The 14,943-nt window shown below is 41.2% G+C and overlaps 1 protein-coding gene across 6 annotated transcripts in view; it reads right to left on the reverse strand.

The window, feature by feature from the left end:
- LOC146702481 (RNA binding protein fox-1 homolog 3-like) overlaps positions 1-14,943 on the reverse strand; it is a 611,273-nt gene that overhangs the window by 30,892 nt on the left and 565,438 nt on the right. For 5 of the 6 annotated variants that reach the window (XM_085465383.1, XM_085465384.1, XM_085465381.1 and 2 more), the window contains 3 exons: positions 3,919-4,051; positions 2,337-2,376; positions 2,095-2,159 (listed from right to left, as the gene is read on the reverse strand). In XM_085465383.1, the coding sequence (XP_085321509.1) occupies positions 2,095-2,159; positions 2,337-2,376; positions 3,919-4,051 (238 nt within the window). Of the gene's footprint in view, positions 1-2,094; positions 2,160-2,336; positions 2,377-3,363; positions 3,809-3,918; positions 4,052-14,943 lie in introns of those variants that run through there. The other variant, XM_085465386.1, reaches the window with a different exon arrangement.

The following is a 14,943-nucleotide window of genomic DNA, read 5'->3' on the forward strand; positions in this document are numbered from 1 at the left end:
CAATTGCTTTGCTTAAGGTTAAGTCACTGTCATGCAGTAGTTGCTTTCTCATGCTGCCATGAATATATCGTATTCTTGCTCGTACACGGGCGACTTCTTGGCAATGTTTCCATTAAACATCAATGATTCTGGTCTACAGAATCCTTCCACATGGTCATTGATGTTTAATAGCCTTTGCTACGATAGCTGAACAACGTTAGCTGCTTGCTTGCTATGTCTTTAAAGGGCTGAGAAAACGTTTAGCTTACCGCTTTGTTGGCAGCTTTTTAGCACATGACCAAACCACAACTTCTGACATCATGTTTGATGTTTAGTAAAAACGCTGGGTTTATGATTGCTTATAAGCTTTTACTGTGTATGACAGTGGCGACATTACGTGCAAGCAGCTCGACTCCAGGGGTGGGAACCCGGTCCTGTGATAGACATTCCCACTGCATGCACAGTGCACTATTCACGTCGAACAGGTATGGAAACCCTCATTATTAAACAACACTAGTCACGTTCTACAGGAATCATCAAACCTGAGGAAAAACACAGGATCCTGAACTCTAAGACATTAGGAGTAATCTAATTTTCAGTTCAGTTCAGTTTTATTTATACAGTGCCAAATCACAACAACAGTTCCCGAGACACACTTTATGTTGTAGGTAAAGATCCCACAATAATAAACAAATAAGCACGGTATATGAGATTTCAGAAAGTCTTGAAAATTGTGAGCCAAAAGCCAGTCCAAGTCCAGACCTTGGACCATTTGGTGTTGTCTCTGGCAGGACCTTAAGAGATCTGTGCTCGCAAGCAATGTTGTAAAAGAGAGATAAAGGCATCCAGAAAACCATAACCATAGAAGAAGAAACATGGTCTATGCTTAGTTTTTCACAGGGCTCCATAGAATTGACCCACTGGTGTCAAGACAACCATCTCACCCTCAACGTCGCAAAGACAAAGGAGTTGATAGTGGACTTCCGGAGGTGCAGAGAAGTACACACCCCCATCACCATCAACGGCGCTGCTGTGGAGAGAGTGAGAAGCTTCCGGTTCCTTGGGGTACATCTGGCTGAGGATCTTACGTGGTCAGTACACACAAACAAAACAGTGAAGAAGGCGCAGCAGCGCCTCTTCTTTCTCAGGAGACTGAAAAGATTCGGCATGAGCCCCCGCATCCTCAGGACCTTCTATCGCTGTGCCATTGAGAGCATCCTCACTGGATGCATCACCACCTGGTATGGCAACAGCACCGCCTACAACCGCAAAGCTCTCCAGCGAGTAGTGCGGTGCTCTGAACGGATAATTGGAGGTGAGCTTCCCTCCCTCCAAGACATCTACAGGAAGCGGTGCCTGAGGAAAGCGGGGAGGATCATCAAGGACTCCAGTCACCCCAGCCATAAACTGTTCAGACTGCTTCCATCAGGAAGGAGGTTCTGCAGCATCCGGTCCCGTACCAGCAGACTGAGAGACAGCTTCTTCCACCAGGCCATCAGACTGCTGAACACGTCATAGACACCTCAGCTTCACTACTGGAACTTTAACATTATGCACTCCATACTGTACAGTAATGCCACTGTTTTGCACATGTCTCAACTCTGTATATGTTATATATTTTATTTATTGTTTACTCTATTTAATCTGTAAAATATGTGTATATATACACACACACACACACACACACACACACACACACACACACACACACACACACACACACACACACACACAGAAAAATATTTAGTATACACATCCAGAAATGCATATACTATTATATATTGTACATATATTTATTAGTTTCAGATGTAGCCATTCGTATATTTGCCTGTTTATGTTATTGTATTTTGCACAACTCTGTTGCTTGTGAAGCTCGCACACAAGAATTTCACTCACATGTACTGTACCAATGTACCTGCACATGTGATGTGACAATAAAAGTGATTTGATTTGATTTGAATTGTATGAAAATGTTCTTTTTCATATGAGCATACAGATGATGGTATGAAAGCATACCAGATAAAGTAAGAAACAGGATAAGATGATGCGACCAGTTTTGTTCTGTGAGAACGTTTTTTCAAGAAGGCTTCAGACATGGAAGAGAAAATATCGTACCTGTCACTATAAGCAGCTGCAGCAGTACCAGCTGGCTGTGCATATCTGTAGGCTGCATATCCTCCCTGAAGAGAAACAGAACAATTTCAAATCGCTCTCATTACAGATTAGAAGAGATTATCTTCAAAATTCAACATCAAATCCAGACTACTGTCTTGGCCAGTTGGTCATTATTAGAAGAAATGCTTAAAAATCAATCTTGCAACTACACAGAAATGAAATATCATTGGGCTTTGACTTACATATATTTCTGCCCCATAAAATCCATCCTGGTAGACCACACTGTTGACATAGAATATCAAATATTAAGCATATATTTAACATTGAAATATACAGAACTGACAGGGTGACGGGTTTTCATACTGAAAAATGTCCTAACTAAATGACATCATAGATGATCTGACAACATCTGGTAAACTGACATTAAAGGTAATTAGATTTCCTGATATTCTCCTCGAGCAAACAATACCTGCAAGGACTTCATTAGGATGACCGTACAGGACACGACCGCCTGTTGGGCTCTAAACAGCCTCATTTTGGTGGCATGGGCTTACAAAGAGCCTTCTTTTGAGATTCCACTTTCTGATTGCTTCACATAACTTGTGGAGATATTCATCCTCTGAAAATCACATTACAGTACATCCCAAAGTTGATTACTGGATTCAAATAGGATGGAAGCCAATGAAGTCCATTGAACTTGTCAAATATGCATTGTTGTGATTAAACTTTGATGAAGAGATGTATGCACATCATCAACAACAATCACAGGGTTTGGATTAACTGAAGGCTGAAGTAATAAATGCATGAACTAGTTTTTCAGCGTCACTCAGAGGCAGGATATTTCTAAGTTAAGAGATGTTGCACAAATGGAAGAAAGCAGTCTTACATAAAGACCATCCTGGTCTTTATGTCTTTAAGACATTGTGCAGTGCAGCACAAGCAACACATCCTGGCCCCACAGATGTAGAAAGGGCACCCAGAGAGAAGGGCCCAGAACGCAGCACAAACCAGGCACCTTGGCCCACCCCCTAAGGCGCAAGAGGACCAGCCGCAAAAGGTGCCAACCTGAAGGCAGGGAGGACACCCCAGGACCGCAGCAGCCAGCACGATGCATGGAAAAGAGAAAAGAAGGAAAAGAGAAGGAGCCAGAGAGCCAACTTGGAAAGAACTGGCAGGATCTCTCTAGATCAACACATGAAGAAGAGTCCCCTTATCTCAACATAGCAAACAACATAGGTCCCACCCCAACATAGCATACCACCCCCCACAGAGATGCCAAGGATAGCAAACCGGGCCACACACAGCAAACCTTCTGGCCACCATGGACACCATGTGTCATCCTGAAGGAGTGGATTACCTGTAGAACCTCTACATGGTCCAGGTATCGCCTTATGCTCCCAGTATCGACACTGACCGAGCCAAATACAAACTAGTAAAAAACAGAAACGATGAGAAAAGAACAAATATCGAGGGCCTGCACCTGTAAAACCACTCCTGTTTGGGGATTAACAACCCACACTGGCAGAACTGACTCTGATTAAAACTACAATTTTTGGAGCAGTGCATGTACCACACAGGTTAAATTATTTATTCAGTGGATATGACCAGCCTGCACCATTCCTCTCCTGCTGCCTTCTTGACCTTTATTTCTTCTTATGACTCCTTTATTTTACACTATTAATTTATTATTTTTCTTCTTCAGTGCCTTCATGTCCTGAAACACACACAAAAACAGTCTAGCAATTTCCTGCTCTATTAGAAGGTGTTTTTGTTTTCCACTCCCTGTTATCACATCAATGTCTTTGTATGTTAGCAAAAACTCACGTTCCATAGGTGGGGATAGGTGGAGGTGGAGGTGCAGCACGGAACGTGTTGTAGATGGCGCGGCCCCTGCCTCTCAAATGAGCCCCTCTATAGGCAACAGCTGCTCCTGCACTGGGGTATGGAAAACCTGCCACTGACAAAGATACATAAAATCATAGACTCAGTCGGCTTCACTGAACACACAACCACTTTATTACATCCTGGATCTTGATCTGAAATATGGCATACAATTTGAACATCTTACAGTATTCCCTGAAAACCTTTTGTCGGATCAATAACATTTAAATTTAGCATAAAGGGGTACACAGTGAGGAATAAATGTCATTACTGAAGATGTCTTTTGGAAAAGTGCTGTAACGGATTTTAAGGGTGTAATTCCTCTGCTGTTAACTTCTTCAAGGCCACGTGCCAACACAGTACAGAGCAGCTACTAATCTACTTCCAGAAAGGTTGAATATCTCTATAATAGTTTTGCTTCCTCACTGTGTACGGCCCTGGACTTTGGCTCCTCTGCAGAAGAAAGCAAGAAATCAGAAATGCTTGTGTCCCCGGTAAAACTCACAAACACAGAACTTAAAGAGGAAATTGAATCTCACTAATTTAAAAGATGTTTATTTAGCCTAGAGAAAGAGTTTGCTGTTCTATAAAAAGCTTTTCATAAAGCTAACACATCTTACTACTCAGCCTTAACTGGAGAAAATAAGAACAAAGACTTAGCGGTCGGTTTAACCAAGTATTCCTTTAACCTTAAGTAGTAAAGACTTTCTGAACTACTTAAAAAATGAAGTTTTAACCATTAAAGAAAACTTTACTTATAAGAATCTCAAAGATGTATCATTACATAAAGCTAGTTTTAGTACTTTTGACATTTACTTTGACCCTCTCTGTGTCCATCAGACCTTATTTCTCAGACACTGTTCCGAGAAGTCCTACGATTTGTTAATGCTTTACTCTATATCTGCTAGTGGACTATGCACAACAAGCCAACCTTCCTTTTAGCTGGAAAATTCTCTGGTTAGAGTAGATGTAAAACAGCTGGCTGATCATCTGCAGATGTGTGTTTGTGAGGAGCGCTCACACTGCAAGGAGAAAAGGAGAGATGTAACATTTTCTACAGCTGCTTCACTACCACTTTATTTATTTAACTCTTTTTCTCCAATTGATCTTTCTGAGTTAACTTCACCAATTACTTCCTCCAAACCATCAACGTGACTTTTAGACCCCATTCCTACGAAGAGATCTGCTTCAATCTTAAACATTCAGTCCCTATTAATTGCCTACATACCACAGGCCTTTAAGGTGGCAGAAGATAAAGCGTTACTTAAAACTAAGGTTATTGTACTCGGCTCTAAAAATACTAGAAATGCAGTTTTTAACCAGACTCTTCCTCTGGATGGCATTACCTTGGCCTCCAGTAACACTGTGAGGAACCTTGGAGTCATTTTTGACCAGGACATGTCCTTCAACGCACATATTAAACAAATATGTAAGACTGCTTTCTTCCATGTGCGCAACATCTCTAAAGTCAGAAATATCCTGTCTCAGAGTGACGCTGAAAAACTAGTTCATGCATTTATTACTTCCAGGCTGGACGACTGTAATTCATTATTATCAGGAAGTCCTAAAAACTCCCTGAAAAGCCTTCAGCTAATCCAAAATGCTGCAGCAAGAGTCCTGACAGGGACTAGAAAGAGAGAGCAGATTTATCCTGTTTTGGCTTCCTGTTAAATCCAGAACTCAAAATCCTGCTCCTCACATACAAGGTCTTAAATAATCAGGCCCCATCTTATCTTAATGACCTTGTAGTACCATATCACCCTATTAGAGCACTTCGCTCTCGCTCTGCAGGCCTACTTGTTGTTCCTAGAGTATTTAAAAGTAGAATGGGAGGCAGAGCCTTCAGTTTTCAGGCCCCTCTTCTGTGGAACCAGCTTCCAGTTTGGATTCAGGAGACAGACACTATCTCTACTTTCAAGATTAGGCTTCAAACTTTCCTTTTTGCTAAAGCATATAGTTAGGCCTGGACCAGGTGACCCTGGATCCTCCCTTAGTTATGCTGCAATAGATGTAGGCTGCCGGGGGATTCCCATGATGCATTGAGTTTTTCCTTTCCAGTCACCTTTCTCACTCACTATGTGTTAACAGACCTCTCTGCATTGAATCATATCTGTTATTAACCTCTGTCTCTCTTCCACAGCATGTCTTTATCCTGTCTTCCTTCTCCCACCCCAACAGGTTGCAGCAGATGATGCAAGATGTGAGTGGAGGTTGAAGGGCTTTTAAAAACTGCATTTTAGGTGGTATATTTGATGTCGTAAGCCCCGCCTCAGTACAAAGATGGTCGTTCACAGTGTATATAGATGCTTCTTTCACTCCATTTTCAAACCACCTTTAGATGCAGATGTACAGCCAAGTCTTGTCCTGATGAGGTGGCTCTTCGATGTTGTGCCATGTGTTTATGGAGTGGCTGTTTGGTTTCTCCAATGTGGAGGTGTAAGCACTCGTCAGTGCACTGCACCACATGCACTTTGTTGCTAAGTTTGTGTTTGAGAGTTTTGTCTTTTTATCTGAGGGTGTAGCTAGGTCTGAAGTGCACTGAGATGTTGTGCTTGGAGAAGACTCTCCTGATGCTTTTCTTTCCAAGATCCTTAGATTACAAATGTGAAGGAGTTCAAGATTGAGAGGATGTCTGTTTTGGGGATTCTCTTTTACAAAGTGCTAAAATATGTGTTAGGAAAGGGAAAGGGCCGAGGAAGTGACAATTCTGTAAGCCAGTGGATCTTTGTGTTTCCCACTTTCCCTTTAATATTAGTTCCCCTTTTGCCTTTTGTTTTATTTTTAATGTATTACAAAAACATCTGCAGAATCCATCAACTAAAGCACAAAGTGATTGTTTTTTTTATAAAAAGGTAAAGGATTGGACATGTGGGACAAATGTTATTAAAATTAATAAATAAAAGAAGCAGTGTGTGTAGTCCAGCAGAGTTAAGCACACACAGGCCCTTCAGCATACTCCATCATTTATCTGTGAGACCACAAGATGTCAGTGCAAACACACGGGATGCATTTATGGCTGCCACTATGACAACCCTTCATACAGTGCTAGTCCATGATATAGCTAACTGACATAAGCATAAATAGATACATAAAGTTGGAGAGTCTTGTCTAACCTTTTGGGCCAAAGGCGGAACAATTCACGGCTGAGACAAGAGTACTTAGAGTTTCTCTCTCTAAACTGAATTTATATGGAGAGCCATAAACTTTTTCTCAAAGTAATCTGGTAATTTACTGTACATAACATTAATGCAATTATCTTAACTTAGTCACAAATGTTACCCAACAGGTAGACAAATAAAGTCTTGAACCAGGTAAGGTGGTGTGCAGTAAAGCTGAATTCAAACCTCGTGGTGTGCATCCGTAGGAGGGACCGCTTTGCTTTTAAACGGGGTTAATGCTTTCTGTAATTCTTCTGTGTTCTGTGGTTTCATTTCTTCTAGGCATTCATGTTGTATCCCTCACACACATATGAACTCAAGTGAGATCCCATTCATAAGCCACAGGGTTTGCTATGATGTGGACCACCCTCTGGAGCTATGACAGCTTCAACTCTTCTATGAAAAGAGTCGAGACTGTGTTTATGGGAATTTCTAATCATTTTTCCAGAAGCGCATTTCTGAGGTCAGACAGTGACGGTGGAGACGACGGCCTGGCAACCTTCATGCCAAAGGTCTATTAGGTTGTCCGGGTCAGTCAAGTTCTTCCATACTAAACTTGATCATCCATGTCTCTATGGATGTTTTGTGTGCAGTCATGTTGGAAAAGGCCTAACACAACCTTATAAAAACAGTACCTTTGCATCATGACTGAAACTGGCACCACTGACTAACAAAGGGCCGTGAGGTCGGTTTCAGTTAGTCTTCAAGAAACTGAAGTACAGCTCCTTTTAGAAACTGGCCTGCTTTTAGATTTGGTGTCAGAGCTCTCTGGGAGCAGTTTTTGAAAAGCTTCTCTTTTAACCACTTCTCTTCGGCTGCAGTAACATCCTCCAGCTTATCTGAGAGACACCAAAAACCTTGCTGTTAGGCTCAGTTCTCTCTTCACCATGACAGACTGGTGCTCTGTGTCCACTGACCTAATTTTATCAATTTAAACGTTCTGTCATTGCTGGATGTCGTCACTAAGAGTGTTTGCATCTATGTTACTGTCCCAGAGACACAGTCAGTGTCTCTGGGACATCATATTTAGCATTTCCATTATTTCAGCCTCTTCTTTGGACTGCAGACTATTATTTAATTCTCTAGTCAGACTTTCTCCTTATTTCTTGTCTTAAAGGTGCAACATAGTCAACACTCTCTGTGCTTCACCTGGAGGAAAACATGTTTCCTTATATAGAGAAAAGGGTGGTGTAATATGCAGATTATATGGAGCTTCAAAACGATTGTTGGCTGTGAATTATCTCGACTTACTAACATACACAGGGTATACAAACACGACTGGTACACATGTTTGTCTGCTCTTCTGTATGCCAAAGTATTATAGAGCAGTGATGTCAAAGTCGTTTACATTGTGGGCCACATACAGCCCACTTTAGTGTAAAGATTTAATTCAGTTTAAGGAAAATATGCTGCTGTAGTAAATGCAGGAAATCTGTCAACACAAATAAATAAATATAAAATTACAGAAAACGTTCTGGTAGTTCACTCCCCATTAAAAGTCCTTCACCCCCTATAACGGTAAAACAAACTAGAAGCTTCTGTGGCAGATAGGAATGTTTCCATTTTTACACTATGTTAGACCATTGCTGTTGTTTAGTTTTTATTTAATGATGTGATATGTAATACATGCAATGGTGGAGGTCTTTATCAACAGGAAATGTTGTAAAATTCACTTAAAATGTCTCTGCCGGGCCGATTCTGGGCCCCAGGCCTTGTGTTTGACACACCTGTTCTAGTCAAATGTGCGGACACCTGTCTGCAGCCCTTTATTTTAAGCCTATATAGTAAATAAATATATGAGTTGTAAAAGCATCCTCCTGGTCTCAGGCGTTGCTTCATAATGTTGGTCCATGTTTATTATTAAATGCTTTCTGCTTCAGTGTTGCCCTTAAGCTTTATAATTATTACTAGTTTGAATTTCCATCACCCCCAACTAGTCACAGCAGATGGCTGCACCTCCTCGAGCCTGGTTCTGCTGGAGGTTCTTCCCATGCTTGCTCACAGGAGGTCGTTCGATTGTTGGGGTTTTCTCTCTGTTGTTGTAGTTTCTTTATCTTATGATATAAAGCACCTCGAGGTGACTGTTGTTGTCATTTGATTCAAATCAGTTTTATATAAATAAAATTGACCTGAGTTGCATTGAATGTTTGGTTCCAGATGGATGTTTGAGTACCTGCCTGTGTGTTATTAGATTTGTAGATTTGTCAACAGAAGATTTAAATTTCACTTCACCAACTATGCACCCAGGAGGGAGACTTCAAAGAAGTTTAAGAGGACAGAAGGTGTTGGATCTGTGTCCATGTTTGCAGTAGACTAGAATTAAGCTTCACTCTGGTTTCGTTGAGTTTTGGGCTCCTCTCTCTATGTCATGATTATTCGAGCACAGACTGCTAGTTTTGTATTTCCCAGTGTTTTTGTTTTTCTCTTGAGGTTATTCTTTCTTTTCCCAGACTTCCCTTTTTGACATTTTTTGTGACTTTGTGGTCTCTGCAGTTCGTAGGTATCTTCTGAGTCATTTCCTGTTTTACTTTGACAGTCGTCTCTTGTGTCTTGCTTTGAATTTTGCTTCCCCCAGTGATAGTTTCGATTCTCTACACATGTGCTGCGTTCTCCCATTCTGAATTCAGCCTGGATCCACTTCAGAACTAAAACCTACCTAACATACCTGTTAGACAGCTGTTAACTCAAAATGTTTATTATTTTTATTATTATTGTTGTTGTTTTACCAGGTTGTTATTTTTATCACTTGTGCATTTAGTCTATAGGTCTTTACCAGGTAGATGAACTGCAAATTTGGACATTTCCTTGATGGTTAGATTTTTCAGTCCTGGAAATTCTCACTGAAAAAAACAAATATATAAAAAATATCCTGTAATTGTTATTAGAGGAGATCTGATCTTTTTGTCCTTCTTCTGCTTATAGCTGCTTCAACTAGGGGCTGTGGTAACAGCATCATCTGCCTTCATCTCTACCTCACTCTAGTGCAAGCATGCACGCCCTCCTTCACTACATCCATGAACCTTTTCAGTGACCATTCTCTTTGCTTCCTGACCGGCAGCATTTAAACTCCCCACTCCTGCCCATCGTTGTCCCATTGCCTCTAAACAGACAGAGGTGGGAGGTGGCCTTTCTCTAAATTTATTTAGCAGAACAAAATGCAAATGTGTTCTGTTGATGAATGCATTTTACACAAAGATCAATTTAGACTTAAAAAACGAGTGCAGATCTGCAGAGCAATCTCTGCATAAACACTAGGGCTGCAACGATTCATCATGTATCCTGAAAAACTCGATTATAAAAAATCCCACATTTTTTTGCTGTGATGCTTCCTTTTTACACACGGCTCTGTAGTGCCGAGTGTTCACCACGTAAATTCGAGAATTTCTCTCACATTTGCAACTGACAACAGACTTGCAATAGAAACACAACTATGAATAAAAAGCATTAAGCTCATGTGGCCACAAGTTTTTTCAAAGAAAAGAGGTGGAGCTGTTACCGCGATGATCACATCATGTAAAGTGAAAGAAAACGTATTTCTATTCAATTTTTATTTATACAGCACCAAATCACAACAACAGTCGCCTCAAGGCACTTTATATTGTACAGTAGACCCTACAATAATACAGAGAAAAACCCAACAATCATGTGACCCCCTATGAACAAGCACTTTGGCGACAGTGGGAAGGAAAAATTCCCTTTTAACAGGAAGAAACCTCCAGCAGAACCAGGCTCAGGGAGGGGCGGGGCCATCTGCTGCGATCTACTGTAAAGACCTGCATTTTTTCCCTGTTTTGAATATTTATTATTCTCATTAATAATAATTTGTCATCTGATTTCTCAATCGAAAAATTAATAGAACACTCAATAGTTACTAAATGTATCGATAGTTGCAGCCCTAGGAAACACACAGTGAGGAGCACCTCCAATTTTGCTGTACATGGATAATAATAAAACTATTCTATTCTACTCTTTTATCACTTTAGAATTTCTTTTTTTAAATTTATCAAATGCCAGACAGTCATAAAGCACATAGGTACAGGTAGAAATGATAGTCTCTTCTTTTTCGTTTTTATAACATTCAATAAACATAAATAACATAGATGGCATGAATACCCCCCCACTCCCTCCCAATAATTTGAAGGTAAATATGTTACAGAAAGATGGATTAACCCATGCCTATTCAACTACGAAGTTAGTTGGGCCAGATTTTCAAACCGAGGAATTTATCTGGGCCAGATATTTTTTTTGAAGCCAGTAAGCAGCAGATCATGATCAATTTCAAACCCACACAACTGTACTGAAAAACAAGTTTTTTTTTTTATTCCTTTCCCCCTATAAATCTGGTGGTGACCTCTCACAAATGCACACCAAAAGGTCCATTTAAAAAAAAGGGAGCTATAACTAAACTATTTTTTGCACATTTGAAATAATAATAATAATAATAACAAAAAAACATTTTGATAATTCCCTTTCAAATTAAAATAAATATTTCGCTGACCACTCACTTTTCCTGCCATGGATGGAGCCCCATCGTTCACAAGTATACAGACACGCTTCATATCCAGACCATTTTCCTCAAAAAGAGCTGAAATCTTCTCAAACATTATTTCGCCAGCTGTGTGTCCCTCTAACGGTAGTAAACCGAGCAATTTCCCATCCAAAAAACGGACATATACGCACAACTGTGCATTATCAGTTCTGTCTGTGATCTCCTGCTATAGACATTACATCAGTTTTCTTCAGGTCATCTAACAGCATTTCAAACTCATCTGACGCCAGAACTTCAACTCTACGAATATTTGAACTGTCCTACAGGGGTACGTTTTTAATAGCAGATGTCACACTTACTTTAATTTATTCATCACTTTTCACTGCATCCACCACGGCCAGCATGCAGTATTTCATTGTTTCAGAATCTGTGAAAGGCCTTTTCTTCTTCGCCAAGAAGCAAACACGAAGGGAAGCTGCTGCAGCTCTCTCTTGGGCTGTACAGGACCCTCACCATGGTAGTACAACTCCGGTTGTAAGATTATTAAACTCGGTAAAATGAATAAGTATTTGTCAGTCCAGGCAGGGTTAAACCGACAGTTTTCATTGTCAATTTTGCGCTTTTGAAGTGAGAGAGACATGCTGTTGTCGCATCATATATTACGATGATTGTTTAATATGTTTACATCACGGTGCATTGTGGGTTAAATATTGCTAGGCTACTAGGAGTGTTGCATTCACAGTCTACACTACGCTGTAGGAATTTTTAATTTTTTAAAAATTAATTAATGAATTCATTTTTTGCGTTTTCTCTGTGTTTCTGCCAGGACCACAGGCAGGGCCACTCGCAGGTTGCTTCTGGGCCGCATTTGGCCCGCGGGCCGCCATTTGAATAGGCTTGGATTAACCCATACAAAAAAAGAGAAAAAAACCAAAACCCCCCCAAAACAAACAAAAACCAAAGAAAAAACCAAAAAAAAAATCAACAATAAAGTGCTAGCGCTCATCCTTGTAGATTAATATTAACATTAATCAACATTAGTTAATATTGCTATTAATGACTACTTGCTCCTCGGTTGAAGTAAATTAATAATGCTGGAGTATCTTAAACGAAGTCTTATGAGGTGGAGCAGCCCCTGCTGGCAATAGCAGGAGAATTTGTGCACGGTCATATGGTGGACTACAAAGAGATTTCTCGCGCTGGTAACTTTTCTAAGTATTTAAGTAACGGTTTCCAGTAAGTAAAAAATCTATCTGACGAGCCTCTGACTTAGACTTAGACTTAGTTCCTCCTACGCCGAGCGGCGCATCGGGCAGCTAGTGATCTCCATCGATGTCGGTCAGCAGCGACTGCTTCAGCTTCGTCCCAGGCAATGTCGACAGTTCTCAGATCGTCCATAAATGTTCGACGCCATGTGGTCTTTGGTCGGCCTTGCTTTCGCTTGCCAGTGCGTGGACGCCATGTCATGGCAATCTTAGCTGGGCGATGAGGGGGTAGGCGTAAAATATGTCCCGCAAAGCGAAAGCGCCTTTCTGCAACAACATCGGCTAATGGGCGGGTGCCTGCTCTTCGTAGGACCTCCTCATTTGTTATTCGGTCCCGGTAGGAAATTCTCAGGATTCGCCGCAAGCCATGTTGTTGAAGCACGTTCAGGTGTTGAATAATTGCACTTGTTGAGCGCCAGGTTTCACTAGCGTAAAGTGCAGTAGGGAAGACGATAGAGTTCAGTAGTCTGATCTTGACCCTTACATTCAGGGAGGTCGAGTTCCAAATAGGTTGGAGACGTCGCAGGACACCAACTGCCTTCCCTATTCTGGCGTCGACATCCCGATCAGAGACCCCGTCATTCGAGATGATGCTGCCAAGATATGTAAAATTCTCCACCTCTTCAGCACGTTGTTGGTTGATCATGACAGGAATGCGGGCATGTGCATAGTCAACTCGGAGTACCTTGGTTTTTTTGGCGCTGATTCTTAATCCAACTTTCGTTGCCTCCCTCTGCAGGGCCGCGGTCAACTTTTGGAGGTCTTCCTGAATCGAGCCCAGCAGGGCGATGTCATCTGAGGGAGAATTTTATCTTCTCCAGTTTTTGAAGTCCTAGGATGTCATGTAACCAGACTTTGATTAATGATGGCTGAGATGATTTACACAACAAATTCTTTAAGGGCAACAAGAGAAGCAAAGGCAATAAGGTTATTTTGGATAGCTGTGATACGAAGGTTATTTGGTGGTTTGCCAAAAATAGCAATATGTGGAGTCGGAGTTAAATTTATACCTCATATATCTGAAATTGTTTTGAAGAATTGATGCCAAAATTCAGACACACACTGTGGAACCATCCTTTCACCTACACGATGGCGTACAAAGATCCTTTGTGATGTACCAAAGATTTCAAATTTTGATTCATCAGTCCATAAAACCTTCTTGATGCATTCTCAATCATCCAGGAAAACAAATCTCCAAAAGTTGATTCTTTTCATCTGGACGTAGCGTTTTGTGGGAGAAACGTTTCGTCATCATCCAGGTGACGTCTTCAGTCTCAGCTGAGGAGGGCCTAAGGGTACATCTGTCACCATCTTACAATGCTGTGATTGCAGCCATTCCCCAGCTCTCTGTGAATGGGACTCATGGACATTGATCAGTGGTTGTTGATCAGTGGTCATGAGAATTTGCATAATTATGATTAAGGAACTGACCTCCCAGCCCATTGTTCCATCAGTGGGCTGGTTTCAGTCATTATGCACATGTCCTGTTTATAAGATTGGAACCTGCAGTCAGCTGAGACTGAAGACGTCACCTGGATGATGACGAACGTCCAGATGAACAGAAGCAACTTTTGGAGATCCATAAAACCTTCTTCCAGTCTTCAGTAGTCCATTGGTGGTGTTTCATGGCCCAGACAAGCCTCTTTGTCTTATTTTGACATCTTAGAGATGGCTTTCTTGGTGCAGCTCGTCCTGTCAAACCTGAAGTTTTCTCTTCACAGCTGAAACTGAGACTTGCTCACTACGACCACTATTAAGCTGTGCTTGAAGCTGTTGTCCCGTGAGCCGCCATCACACAAGCTGTTAACTCTCAGAAACTTGTCCTCTGATTCAGTCGTGTCTTTGGGTCTGCAGACCTCAGTGCGCTCGATGGTGAAGGGAACTGTACTCACTGACACTTTGACTTTCTTTGCAGAAACCACATCACTACCTTTATACCATAAATGGAAAAACTGGGGTGTTCTAAAACATTTGACCGGTTGTGTATCTGAATCAAAAACAGCACGCTGCTAGCCAACCCTGGTTTATATATATGTTAGCCAAAACTTAAAGGAAG

This window comes from Copadichromis virginalis, linkage group LG8 (genome assembly GCF_057382275.1).
Source record: "Copadichromis virginalis isolate Kocher_CV1m ecotype Utaka linkage group LG8, C_Virginalis_male_GT1.1, whole genome shotgun sequence".
In the NCBI taxonomy this organism is placed as follows: Eukaryota; Metazoa; Chordata; class Actinopteri; order Cichliformes; family Cichlidae; genus Copadichromis; species Copadichromis virginalis.